The 14,271-nt window shown below is 46.0% G+C and overlaps 1 protein-coding gene across 1 annotated transcript in view; it reads left to right on the top strand.

Annotated features, from left to right (window-relative positions):
• UPRT (uracil phosphoribosyltransferase homolog) overlaps positions 1–14,271 on the top strand; it is a 41,245-nt gene extending 26,974 nt beyond the window's left edge. The window contains exons 3-7 of the mRNA XM_070759648.1: positions 7,175–7,244; positions 11,721–11,783; positions 12,039–12,200; positions 12,946–13,044; positions 13,815–14,271. Of these exons, the coding sequence (XP_070615749.1) occupies positions 7,175–7,244; positions 11,721–11,783; positions 12,039–12,200; positions 12,946–13,044; positions 13,815–13,921 (501 nt within the window). The 3' untranslated portion in view covers positions 13,922–14,271. The remainder of the gene's footprint in view (positions 1–7,174; positions 7,245–11,720; positions 11,784–12,038; positions 12,201–12,945; positions 13,045–13,814) is intronic.

Below are 14,271 nucleotides of genomic sequence, written 5' to 3'. Positions count from 1 at the left end.
TTCGGGAGGCCTTGGATGAATCCCGGCCTCTGGCACCGAGCTTTCTCCAGGCTCCAAGCCTGGCCCAGGTGCCTCCCCAGCCACCTCCTCACCCTCCGACCCTGCTGCCAGCTGCACATGAAGAGCTGCCCTTACTTTCCCAGCCACCTTCAGTCCCAAAAGCAAAAGTTTAGCACGTCCTTCCTTCTTTTCCTGTGCAAAGGGCCAGGCAAGCCCCCTGAACGCAGTCATAGTTTTAGTTTTAATAACTTTGGGCTCAATTCTCCTGGGATGAAACCATCAAGCACCCATTCCTAGAAGGGATCCGTTTCAACAGAAATGACCCCTGTGATTATGTGGCACTTGGCAGCCAATCTTAATTGTGAGTCAGTTGCCAAACGCACTCGTATGATTGTGAGGGAGGGGGCAACATTTTATGATGACCAGAAGTGCTTAAACAGCCTTTCTAAGACTTTTGTAATGGTCATTAAACGTTTGGTAGTAAGTGGAGGACTACCTGAAGGCTTATTTTAGGGAGGAAACAAATTTTGCTTACAATGAAAGGGAGAAATATTGTATTGTATTGGCAGCTCTGTATTAGCAAAAACTTCAGAAGAGGAGGATTTTGGGGTCGTGATTTCTGACCATCTCAAAATGGATGAACAGTACGGTCAGGCGGTAGAGAAAGAAAGTAGAATGCTTGGCTGCATAGCTGGAGGTATAACAAGCAGGAAGAGGGAGATTGTGATCCCGCTGTATAGAGCACTGGTGAGACCCCATTTGGAATAACACTGTGTTCAGTTCTGAAGACCTCAAAAAGATATTGATCAAATCAAATGGGTCCAAAGACAGACTACAAAAATGGTGGAAGATCTTAAACATAAAACTTATCAGGAAAGACATCATGAACTCAATCTGTATAGTCTGGAGGGCAGAAGGGAAAGGGGGACATGATCAAAACATTTAAATATGTTAAAGGGTTCAATAAGGTTCAGGAGAGAAGTGTTTTTAATAGGAAAGTGAACACAAGAACAAGGGGACACCATCTGAAGTTAGTTTTGGGCAAGATCAAAAGCAACATGAGAAAATATTATTTTACTGAAAGAGTAGTAAATGCTTGGAACAAACGTCCAGCAGACGTGGTTGGTCAATCCACAGTAACTGATTTTAAACATGCCTGGGATAAACATAGATCCATCCTAAGATAAAAAACAGGAAATAGTATAAGGGCAGACTAGATGGACCAGGAGGTCTTTTTCTGCCGTCAGTCTTCTATGTTTCTGTGTTTCTCCGTACTGAAGGAGCGGGTCCAGCAGTCACATGGGTTGCTCATGTCCAATCCGGTGGAACTGAGCCTAGTATTAAAAAAGCTTGCCGGATCCGCCCCTTCCCCAGAATTCGCTCAGTTCGCATATCCTGCGGTTGTATGTGATAGCTCGTTCAACATTCTAACACCTTCCCTTCGATCTTTCCTTCAAAAAAGTAGTAAGATTTATTGTCTTTATTTTATTACTTGCACTATTTGCGCCAGCCGTTTTAAAAAGGAAAAAAAGTAAAAGGCGGCTAGGCTTTTTTACTTGGGAGAAGTTGCGGTTTCGTTTTCCCCCGGCGGTTTTGCCGGTTACGATTCCTGCGGCCGCTTGTGGATTCTTCTAATCCCTTGGCCTGGAGGTCCTAGTGCAAGTATTTATCATTGGATTATTGCTTATTGATTGTATAAAAATATATTTAAGGGCTTATAAATACCTCCTGCGGAGTGGGACGCCTTTAGTCTCCTGGACTTAGTCGATCGCTTTTCCCTTAAGAAATTCTACGAAGCGATTTTTTGGCGCGAAGGCCTTCGCGCCCTTTCTTAAAATATCTAGGCCTCTCGTGTTGGCCTTCTGCCAGCCGCGTAGGCCTCAGTCCACCGCGTGGATCCGGGAGCGGGCCTTGGGGGTCCCAGGCTAAATTCTCCACCGGCCTAGCCTCCAACCAGAGTGCCTTGGTTTTACTTAATTGCAAAGTTTAGGGAGGCTGGCCCCGCTGGATTTGGGGGCACGAACTCTGGGTTTGCCCAGATTGTCCTCACGTTTCAGCAGCTTCGAGGCCTCGAAGCAGGATCCATTCCTCTTGGGAAGTCCTTGAAATCTTCTCCTTATAATTTAGTATTGGCTCAGCCTTGTCTTCTGTTAATTGTCAGACTATGGCTACTTTTCCCAAGAGAGGCACAACTAAAGGTCCCAGAGAGGCCAGGCCTACAGGCGATGAGATTACTAGTATCCCCCAGGCCTCTTCCTCCTCTTCTCCAGGGGCCCGCCCCTCGACCAAGGTCACCAGGGCCGAGAAGAGAAGGGACCTAGCCCTACAAAAGATTCATGATAAATCAGCAAAACGTTTGAAAGTGCAGGCCCAAGTAATCAGTAGTCAAGACCCACCAGAGGCCTCTAGTCTGCCTCCTTCTGGGGTCCCTGTGTTATCTCTGGATGAGCCAAACCTAGACAGACCCCAACCTAACCTATGGGGCATAGGTCCAGAGGAACCAGATATTATGGAAGATTCCCCCCAGCCAGGATCCTCCCAGGCCTTTAGGAATTCTTCTGCCATTTCTGCTGATATTTCCAGTTTACCTCCTGAGTTCCAATCTATTTTTGCTGTGTTGTCCAAAGCCATTGATGCCAAACTCTCCTCCATCAATGAGCTTCCTTTACCTCTTCCTCCTTCTCGTTCCTCCCGCCCCTTGGGTTCTTCCCCAGCGGTCAGAGCTCCTATTCAGGATGACTCAGAGTCCTCCCAAGATGAATATGAGGATATAGAGGAGGATGAAGACCCTTTCCAGGGCTTATCAGAGGATGAGGAATCCCAAATAAAGGTCCCTCCTCCTATTACTATTTTCCCTTCTCAACTATTCAAATCTCTCCTCCTCAAAGCTAGAATTTCTACGGGATTAGCGGCCCAGGAGAAACAAGCCTCCACTTCCACTGATCCCCCGGAGGAGAATTTACCTTACTTCACAGAGGAACAGGAGGATAACGAGGTAATCCCTATGCCTAAATTATTTAAAGATGCCTTACTTAAACAGTGGGATTTTCCAGCCTCTGGCCTTAATCCCTCTACCAAGGACAGAAAGTTGTATAAACTCTCCTCTTCCTATGAAGAGCTTCTATCTTTTCCCAAACCAGATGAACCTGTCAAAATTCTTCACTCGGCAGCGGCTGTGCCAGGCGAGGCGGAGGAAGTCCTCCGTCCAGAGGACAAGCGCATCGAGCAAATGCTCAAAAGAGGATTCTCCGCTGATTCCTGGGCCATTAAAAGTTCTGCAGCAGCCTCCTTCTTCTCCAGAGCCATGCTGCTGTGGCTTCGCCAACTTCAACAGCACATTCCTCCAGATGACTTGAGAGGTCAACAAGACTTCAACAAGGTCTTTGCAGCTGCCCAGTACGTGGCTGATGCCACCTTACAATCTACTAGATTTTCTGCTAAGTCTATTGCAGCCTCTACAACGGCAAGAAGACTCCTATGGATTCGCCCTTGGCAAGCGGGAGTTCGCCAAAAGTGGCAGTTATCCCAGGGCCCCTTAAAGCGCGACCTTCTCTTCGGTGATCTTCTGGATCCTCTCCTCACGGAGACCACAGACAAGAAGAAGGTTTTGGGTCCAACCACAAAAAAGGTTACTAAAACGCAGTCCTTTCGTCGCCCAGGGCGCCAGCAAGATCAAGCGGCTTCCTATCAGAGATCTCCAGGTCAGTATTCCCCCCGCTTTCGTTCCCAAGGTAGGAACTCCAGGGGTAGGGGTTTTCGTTTCCAAAGGGGAGCTGCCTCTAACAGGGCTTCAAAAAAACCTAGATGGTAACCTTTCCTCCATTCCCATAGGGGGTCGCCTAGCTCATTTCGCTGCAAATTGGCGTCTCACCTCCAAGGACCCTTGGGTCATTGACACTGTTCAATCAGGCCTTCTTTTAGAATTTATTTCTCCTCCCCCTAAACGTTTTATTTCCTGCCCTTCGCCCAGGTCATCCTCAGATTGTAACCGTATGGAGGAGGCCATTTCTCATCTATTGTCCATTAGAGCCATTCAGCCGGTCCCTTCCGGTCAGAAGGGCCTAGGTTTTTACTCCATCCTATTTATGGTTCCAAAGTCCTCCGGAGGTTGGAGAGCTATTTTGGATTTAAAGAAACTAAACCTATTCATCAAATATAGGAAGTTTAAAATGCACTCCTTGTCTTCTATTTTGGCCGCCATTCACTCGGGAGATTTCATGGTCTCCTTAGACCTCACTGAGGCCTACCTTCACATTCCTATAGCCAAATGCCACTGAAAATTTTTACGTTTTTCCTTTCAAGGCAGGCATTTCCAGTATAGGGCGATGCCATTTGGCCTTTCCTCGGCCCCTCGGGTCTTCACAAAGCTCTTGGGGTCCCTGGCGGCCTATATCCGGGCGTCTCCCATCCACATTTTATGTTATCTTGATGATATTTTAATTCATGGGAACTCCCTAGAGAGAGTGAAATCAGACCTTTCTGTCACCATGTCAGTCCTTCAGGACCATGGGTTTTCCATCAACTTTGAAAAAAGTCACCTCCAACCTTCCACTTCCATTCCTCACCTGGGAGCCATTATTGATTCAAAATCTTCCCAGGTTTTTCTCTCTCCCGAGAGAAAACTCAGTATTGTGGAGTTAATTTCTAACATTTTATCTAATCCTTCAGTATCCATAGTTACTCTATCTTCCCTTTTGGGGAAGATGGTGTCATGCATAGGCATCATTCCCTGGGCTCGCCTTCATGCTAGGGAACTCCAGTGGCTTCTGTTGCCTTTTCAGAGATCGGGGCACAGCAACTCAAATCGACGCATCGTCATTCCACTGAGTGTTCGCAGATCCTTCAAGTGGTGGAAGTCTCCGGCCATGGACAGAGGATCCCCGTTCAGGTGCCCGGATCAATTTGTCATCACCACAGATGCCAGTCTATCGGGATGGGGCGCCCACGCCCAGGGGATGATAGCCCAGGGCACGTGGTCCCCGGAGGAAGCTTCCAGGCCAATAAATTGGCTAGAGTTAAGAGCCGTCTCCCTGGCTCTGAAGCATTTCTCTTCTCGCATCCCCAACCGGCACATTCTCATTCTCACCGACAACATTGCCACAAAAAGCCATATCTGCAGGCAAGGGGGCACGAGATCCAAGGCTCTCATGAGGGAGGCCCTCAAGCTGGGCCTTTGGGCGGAAAAACATCTCCAGTCGCTCCTAGCCGATCACATCTCGGGGAGCCTCAACATCCAGGCGGATTGGCTATCCCGAGCAACGATAGACCCAGGAGAGTGGAACCTCCATCAAGACCTGTTCCATCAAATCACCCTCAGATTCGGCCTACCAGTCCTGGATCTCTTCGCGACCAATGCAAACGCACAACTCCCTCGCTTCTATTCCAGATTTCCATCCCCGGGAGCGGAAGCGATCAATGCCCTCCGGAGTCCATGGCCTCCAGGCCTACTCTATGCATTTCCTCCAATTCCAATCCTCCCGGACGTGATTCACAAGGTCCTCACCGAGAGGGCCCGAGTAATCTTAATCGCCCCTCATTGGCCCCGCCGGCCCTGGTTCGCAGATCTCCAACAGCTGTCCGTCCAGGACCCTTGGCGACTCCCCGTTTCGGGGGATATGCTGCGGCAGGGGGCCTCTTTCCATCCAGACCCGGAGTGGTTCCACCTCACCGCCTGGCTGTTATCAGGAGAGATTTAGAACTGCGTGGGCATGACCCCGATTCAGTGGAGGTCATTCTAAAGGCCAGAAGGGGCTCGACCAATCGAATCTACGACCACACGTGGTCCAAGTTTCACCAGTGGTGTCTTCAGGAAGGTCTCTCCCCTCTGTGCATCCCCATACACAGAATTATTTCCTTCCTTATGCAAGGTTTCCATAAAGGTCTCTCCACCAGCACCCTCCGGCGTCATCTGGCAGCCATTTCATCTGTCCTAGGGGGCCCCCGCAGACAGCCTCTCCGATCCTTCCCTGAAGTTCAGGAATTCCTCAAGGGCATAGCCAACCTCAGGCCTTCCAAGGTCCACAGGTATCCATCCTGGGACTTGCCACGGGTTCTCCACTCCCTCACGCAGGCACCATACGAACCCCTAAAATCGGCGTCCCTCAGGTACCTATCCTGTAAGGTAGCCTTCCTGGTGGCTATTACCTCTGCCCGACGCATTTCGGAGCTGGCTGCCCTCTCAATCAGGCAGGACCTTTGTCAATTCCATCAGGACAAGGTAGTCTTGCGACTGGACCCCACCTTCTTACCCAAGGTCAGTTCCATGTTCCACAGATCTCAGGATATTGTCCTACCTTCCTTCTGCCTCCAACGAGACCATCCCTTGGCAATTAGATGGCACACCCTGGATCTCACCAGAGCGCTGAGAATATATATCCAACGCACAGGACCCTTTCGGAGGTCAGAAGCACTGTTTGTAGCCTATCATCCCAGAGTCATGGGGGCCAAAGTGTCTTCAACAGTAATAGGCCGTTGGATCAGAGGGACTATATCTAAGGCCTATGAGTCGGCCTCCCTCTCAGTTCCAAGGAACATCACTGCGCATTCCACCAGGAGCGCAGCCACCTCGGCCGCTTGGGCGACTCAAGCCCCGTTGGAGGAGGTCTGCAAAGCAGCCACTTGGGCCTCGCCAAATTCCTTCATCAGGCACTACAAAATTGATTCCTACGCTTCAGCGGACGCTGCCTTCGGCAGAAGGGTACTCCAATCCGTTATCTCACACGATAGCAAGCTAATCCCACCCTAGGGACCATCTATTGGGTATGTCCCATGTGACTGCTGGACCCGCTCCTTCAGTACGGAGAATAGGCGTTGATTGCTTACCTGAACGCCTCTTCTCGTACAGTGAGCGGGTACAGCAGTCACTTCCCGCCCTTGTATGTGTCTTCTTTACCTTCTATCTCTTTCTTCCTCTAACAATGAGAGTTGAACACTACAGAGCTTCACAACTGAGCCTAGTCTATGGATTCGCGAATTCTGGGGAAGGGGCGGATCCGGCAAGCTTTTTTAATACTAGGCTCAGTTCCACCGGATTGGACATGAGCAACCCATGTGACTGCTGTACCCGCTCACCGTACGAGAAGAGGCGTTCAGGTAAGCAATCAACGCCTATTCTAAATGCTTTCATTGAAATTTTGATTTGGTTGTGATTATTTGAATTTTTCCTCTCTTGCAGATCAGACTCGTAGTTGAAGAGGGATTAAATCGACTACCATATACAGAATGCACAGTGACCACCCCAACAGGTAAGAGAAGGTAGAAGCTCCCAAGGTGGGGGAGTGTCCCAGGCCAAATTATTCAAAGGTTAATAAACATTTGCTCCAATGCTGCTGAATGAAGAGACATGTCTGGCCCTTGAAATTGCATTCATTGCAGCATTCGCACAATCATGTGACTGCAGTTCGGGTGCTGGCAACGGGCTCGTAATAGCCCACAATCACATGATCACCATTTACAATCTTCACTGCAGGTTTCAGGCAAGCAGTCAGTGCAGTCGTAGGCTTCACTTACCTTCGCTACTGGTGTCAGAACTGTGAATGTTGTGCATGGTGCTTCTGCACATGCGCAGATCATCCATGATGGTGTGCAGGTGAGGAGGCAGAACCTCCTGCTACTGGTTTGTCCGAACCGGGGTCAACTGGTAGCACTCCATCACTGAGTCAGTGGCAAAGCTGGCAGGAGGTTGCAAATAGTGATCATGTGACATTGGATTTCAACCACCTAATGACTGGAACTGCCATCAGAAATTGATGCAGAACACCTGTTGTTGTGCATTATGACCCTGTCATTTAGTGATTGAATTCCTGCTGCCACAAACAGTTGCTAACCAAGAACTAACTATATTTAGCCCAAGGCTGAAGGAGATAGATAACAGATCGATAAGATATCATAGAGTTAGTGCAAACAAATAAAATTGTTTTAAAAAAACCATGGAACGCTTTTTAGCAACAATGTTAAATAAATTGCTCAGGGGATTGCCTGTCCTTGTCTGGGTTTTGTTGTCCTAGACATCAAAGAACGGCAAATGTATATAGGGCTAGTCAGAGGGTTGCTAAGGTGGACTGGTGACATGTGCTCGCCCCCGTAGCTCTGATGGCTAGCAGAGTCCAGCGCAATTCTGCTACTGTACCTGGGCAGGTAGTGAAATCGGGCATGGACACACAGGGACGCCATGGGCACCCCTGCGTGTCCGTGCCCGATTTCACTACCTGCCCAGGTGCAGTAGCAGAATTGCGCTGGACTCCATGGTTATCGCGCCCAAACACGGGCGCACTTGCGTCTCTGTGTGCGATTTTGCTACCTGCCCAGGTGCAATAGCAGAATTCCACTGGACTCTGCTAGCACTCAGAGCCACGGGGGCGAGCACACGTCACCGTTCCACCTTCTGGGACTAGTAGATTTCTAAAGAGATTACATATGAATTACAGTACCTTCAAATTATAAATAATCATTCTCATGTAAATATATAATATATACAGAAACATATGTTTCTGCAGCAGATGGTCTACTTGCTGGAGAATTCCAGTTGCTTTATAGGCAATGCAGATTAAGCAACTAAATCTTGAGGTATACAAAATCCAATAAACAGAAGATTGTTTTAGTTTTTTAAACTGTGGGGTTGATCATTAGATCAATGCACTGGTATTCAAATGCAGGCAATCCTCATATAGCAGTCAAAATTGGGACCAGCAACTCTCAGTAGCCAAAGCAGTCACTAAGTGGGACATCCTGTAAACTGCAACTGTATTTTCCTTTTCTCAATGACCCCACCCTTGGAATGCTTACCCTGATGCTAGCAGAAGGGAACTACGTTCAGTGAAGAAGAAGGATTGCAGGAAAGTAAGGAGGTCACAGCGGGGAATACACATCAAAAGGAATGTGATGGTAACCTCCGAGTGCATTTGGCAAACTAGGGCATCCCCCATTGTTCCTCTCTTGTAATCCCTTCCTGTCCAATTTCTCCGCTGTGCAGGGGTGGGGGGTGAGGTCCGGCGAGGGAGAGATTGCTTGGTCTTTTTATTTTCCCCAGTCCCACCCTTGCAGAACCAGAAAGGAAGGGATTGGGAAGGAAGGGGTAACAAGAGGAAAGAGGCACACAATGAGAAATATATCAGGCTGTTTATGTAGCATGCTCATAGCTGTCAGTGCCAATGCATTGCTTGAAATGTATACAGTGATACCTCTACTTATGAACTTAATTCGTTCTGTGACCAGGTTCTTAAGTAGAAAAGTTTGTAAGAAGCAATTTTTCCCATTGGAAGCAATGTAAAAGCAAATAATATGTGCGATTGGGGAAACCACATGGAGGATGGAGGCCCTGTTTCCTCCTAGGTGATTCCTAGAGAGGCCTCAAGGAGACTTCTCCCCGTCTTTTCCAGCCCTGTTTCCTCCCAGGCGATTCCTAGAAGGGGCCCCACGGAGGCTTCTCCATGCCTTTTCCAGCCCTATTTCCTCCCAGGAGATTCCTAGAGCGGCCCCACAGAGGTTTCTCCCCACCTTTTCCGGCACTGTTTCCTCCCAGGAGAATTCCTAGAGAGGCCCCACGGAAGCTTCTCCCCGCCTTTTCCGGCCGTTTCCTCCCAGGAGATTCCTAGAGAGGCCCCATGTAGGCTTCCCCCTGCCTTTTCTAACCATTTCCTCCCAGGGTATTCCTAGAGAGGCCCCACGGAGGCTTCTCCCTGCCTTTTCCAGTTACAGTTTGGGAGGCTTGGATTTGTAAGTGGAAAGTGGTTCTTGAGAAGAAGCAAAAAATCACCCGGTTCTTATCTAGAAAAGTTCATAGGTAGAAGTATTCTTAGGTAGAGGTACCACTATATTTCCATTGTACGCCTGCTTCCCAGAGGTAGGTTGCTAAAGTGGAACGGTGACGTATGCTCTCTCCCGTGGCTCTAAGTGCTAGCGGAATCCAGCGCAATTCTACTGCAGCTGTGCAGGTAGCAGAATCATGTGCAGAGACGCAGGTGCACCCGTGTTTCGGTGCGGTTTTTTGCTTGTGCGCCATAACATGGCCGCACTTTAGCAGCCCACCTCTGCTGCTTCCTCTCTTTAAATCCCTTCCTCTTCAGTGCTTCTGCTGAGTAAGGGGAGGGGGGGTGTAAATAAAAAACAAAAGGTCAGACACAGAACAATGTGCACTGATTATAATGGGCGACCTGTGAATGAAAGATGCTGTGTTTCCAGCCGATTGGAACTTTGGGTTATTGTGCATCTGACCCTAGATTTAATTCAAGTGGGTCTGAGAAATGTTGCCACTATAATTAGCTAGCAAGGAGATGATAAATTCACCTATTTTGTATCAAAATAGTTTGAGAGCTTTTATGCAAGCAAGAGTTTTATATTTTCTGATTCATAGATTAGAGCCGGATAGGATCAGTTAGCAATAAGGTTGTGTTTCTTATTTTAATCATCTTATTAACAGGAGTCTCAGCCTCTGGCAAAGGTGAAGATAAAAACCCCTGGAGTTTTCATGACTGCATCCATGCAATTTTCTTAGGAATCAGGTTGCTTGTACCCATGTCTCTAAATATATTTTTATTTTCCAACCTGGGATTTCCTAGAGGTCTTTCATACAAGTTCATATTGGCTTTGTCTTTTGTTTCTGCTGTGGTTGGCTAAGTGTTAATTAACTTCAGATGTTCAAAATCACAAACTAGTTTCCTAAGCAAGAAACACTGGTGGCTTTTCATTCTGGCAGAAATGGCTGAACCAGCTGCATTACCGAGCCAGAATCTACAGTATGTGATTGGAATAATAGCCTGAAAATAAATAGAGTTGTCTGTAGTCTGTAAATAAATGTCTGATAAAAAGTAAGAGTTGTTCTCTTAATTTTGCCTGGAATCTTGCTCGGTGCATTAGCCTAAAATAGCTCTCTTGACCTGATTCGTTCCTACATGCAGGCTGCAGTTTTGGAAGTCAGAGGGCAAGCCTCTTGGAAAGCTTCAGGAAACCAGGCAGGGAGCTTCCATAGTTATTTTGGTACTACTTTGCAGATGTGGCTGGATTCTTTCCTCAGATTTCTGACTTGGAGTCAGAATATGAAAGACTAATTATTCAACAGCAGCAACTCAGTGAGTTTTTCTTTCATTGTGTGTACCCCCCACCAAAAAGTATGGACTAAATTTTATTTATTTTATTTATTTATTCGATTTTTATGCCGCCCCTCTCCTTAGACTCAGGGCGGCTTACAACATGTTAGCAATAGCACTTTTTAAAACACAGAGCCAGCCTATTGCCCCCAGAATCCGGGTCCTCATTTTACCACCTCGGAAGGATGGAAGGCAGAGTCAACCTTGTGCCGGTGATGAGATTTGAACCGCTGGCCTGCAGATCTAGCAGTCAGCTTTGATGGCCTGCAGTACTGCACTTTAGGAAGAAAGTTTATTAATTGACTACTATACAGATGGTAATGAAATTTCAACACTTAAAAAGAGACACCCCTGTAAATGTTTGCAGTGAAAATGCATATTAAGTCAAATTTTATTTCTCATCACTGAAGGTCAACCATTGCAATATTGTCCTTTCTTTCTGTGACTGGCTAGTTCCAAATTTATAAGACCTCCTGTTTTCTTATTTAAACATGTCGTTGCTGTCTGGGAAATGAGGTTATTAGGTTTACTACTGGATAACTTGAAGAATACTACTCCTGGAGAAATTTCTTTATTCTTATAAAAATAACAAATTCTTTATAATAAATAAAAATAATATTTATGTCTTTTCAACAGGGTACAAATATGATGGAGTGAAATTTGAAAAGGGAAACTGTGGGGTCAGCATAATGAGAAGTGGTAGGTCACTTAACGTTTTCTTGTGTGCTTGTTAGTATTTCTTATTATTGATCATTGTACCACATTATCAATAACGCCAGAATGCCGATTAGAAAACAATGCACAGAGCTCACCTATGTAAGATAGTCAGGCCTATTTAGGAAGACAGCATAGAATTACAGTAAGGTTGAGAGTACAAATACAGTTGTTAAAGCGAGTAATCCCCTGGCCCTTCTTTGCCGCGTAACCTTTTCCCGTTTTCCTCTCCCAATGAAGGGGAGGCAATGGAACAGGGCTTACGCGACTGCTGCCGATCTATACGGATAGGGAAGATCCTGATCCAGAGCGACGAGGAGACCCAGAGAGCCAAAGTCTACTATGCAAAATTCCCACCAGACATCTACAGAAGGAAAGTCCTCCTCATGTACCCCATTCTGAGTGAGTGCTTTAAAGACGGCATCAGAGGCTGGGTGGGCTGCAGAGGGTGGAAGGTATAGTCCAGGGGTCAGCAACCTCTGGGGCTCTGGAGCCGCATGTGGCTCTTTCATCCCTCTGCTGTAGCTGTTGCTGGTTGGCTTCACAATTTTGAGAGGAGCTTCTGCGGTTTGGGAGGGGAGCAGGGCGTGCCAGGAGGAGAGACGATGGAAAGTGGCAGGTTTTCCAGTCGGCTCCACAATTGATAGCGGTTTCGGTTAGGACGGGTAGAGGAAAATGGACATCGCACTAGGAGGAGACTCTATGGTGGGGGGACCGGACTTCCAGTTAGGACCTTTGTGGTTCTTTGAGTGTGTAAGGTTGCCGACCCTTGGTCTAGTCCTTGATCTAATTGATCCTAGGCTGCACATGTTGAGTAAGAGGTGTCTACTCATCTAAAACGATTGATGGAGGTGTGTTGATGTGATTTAAGTAATGGCATGACTATGTAGAATTCCACAGGTTTTTAACCCTTCGTAAGATACTTGGCAATTGACTCTTTCTTTCCAATGATTCTGTTTAGCCAAATGCTTCGTAGAAAAAAAATTGGGAATAGATTGTGCCAGAGTTAGACTCTTCACTCCAGTTGTAATCCTACAGAAAGGAAAATGACTCTGACACACACATAAAGTTTGAAAAGACAGTTGGATATTTCACCTCTGCTTTCTTCTCCCCCCTTCTACTCCCCCTGCCCCCATATATTTATCAGGCACTGGCAACACTGTGATCGAGGCCGTAAAGGTTCTCATAGAACACGGGGTTCAGCCCAACGTTATAATCCTGCTGAGTCTATTCTCTACCCCCCACGGTAAGTTCAGGCAAACTGGCCATAAAATAAGGGTATTTGTGGGAAAGTCTAGTTTCATCTAAGGAGATCCATACTCCTGCTAGAAATGAAGAGAGAAATTAATATACTCTATATACAACGGTATGATTGATTTCTTTTAAAAGTGGCAGATGAAATGTTTCAGCATAGGTCTTCAACCAAACCAAACCAATATGTAAAACTAACGAGAACTTGATCAAGCAACATGGAGAAACATGATACTAACACTTCTGCTGCAAGGTTTTGTCTTTGGTGTATCTCGTAAAAGGCACGGATGTGAGCATCTTCAAAATATTGAAGATACAAATTGAGATGGAGTGAATAATTATAAATAGAATTCTTAAACATTTGAAAAGACTTTCAACATTCCTATGTAGTGAAATCCTTTCCTGTTAGAAAAGACAGATTAAATAAAAGGAGTTGTGTATCTGTGTGTTTGATGCTTGTGAGGGCACGTCTTAAGTTTTTTTTTCTTAGGCAAAGAAGAATATTCCAGAATGTCATTTCTGTATTATAGAAGTATTATTGAATTTCTTGTTGACAGATGTGGAAACTGTCACATGTAAACTTTCATATAGGAATTATATGTCCAAAGAGAATGCAGCTGTTGAATTCACAAAATACTGGGAAAGGGGAAAAAACTTACGTCAACTTTTGATTAAAGCTTATAATAATTGGATAAGGTCACATTCCAGAAGTAGAAAATCTACATAGCTACATATATAATTTACAGTTTTGTTTTGTTTTTTAAGGTGCCAAATCAATAATACAGGAATTTCCAGATATCACAATTTTGACAACAGAGGTTCATCCAGTCGCACCTACACATTTTGGGCAGAAGTATTTTGGAACAGACTGAAATAATTAACTTGCTTGTGTTTTGTTACTGTAAGATATTATACCATTTTTCTACATTTTATAATTTGAAGTGGAGGTATCTATGGGAATATTTAACATCTTCGGGGTTTTGTTTTGTTTTTTTCGTTTTTGTCCAAAAGTGGAAATAGTTGACCTGCACTAATTTTTTATTTAAATGGATAGATACTTGAGCTTAAGTCTAGTTTTTGTTTTAATAATGAGATGGGGGGGAAATCAAGCAGACCACAGACATCTAATGTTGGGTTATTCAAATTGCTGCCCTCTACTTTATTTATTCTTCGTAGCCAATTTGGCTGATTGCAACGGTAAAATAAATTAACTGTGAAAGCA

Source organism: Erythrolamprus reginae, chromosome 8 (genome assembly GCF_031021105.1).
Source record: "Erythrolamprus reginae isolate rEryReg1 chromosome 8, rEryReg1.hap1, whole genome shotgun sequence".
NCBI lineage: Eukaryota > Metazoa > Chordata > Lepidosauria > Squamata > Dipsadidae > Erythrolamprus > Erythrolamprus reginae.
Note: the sequence above shows the minus strand (reverse complement) of the source record. Positions and strands in the feature narration are given on the sequence as shown.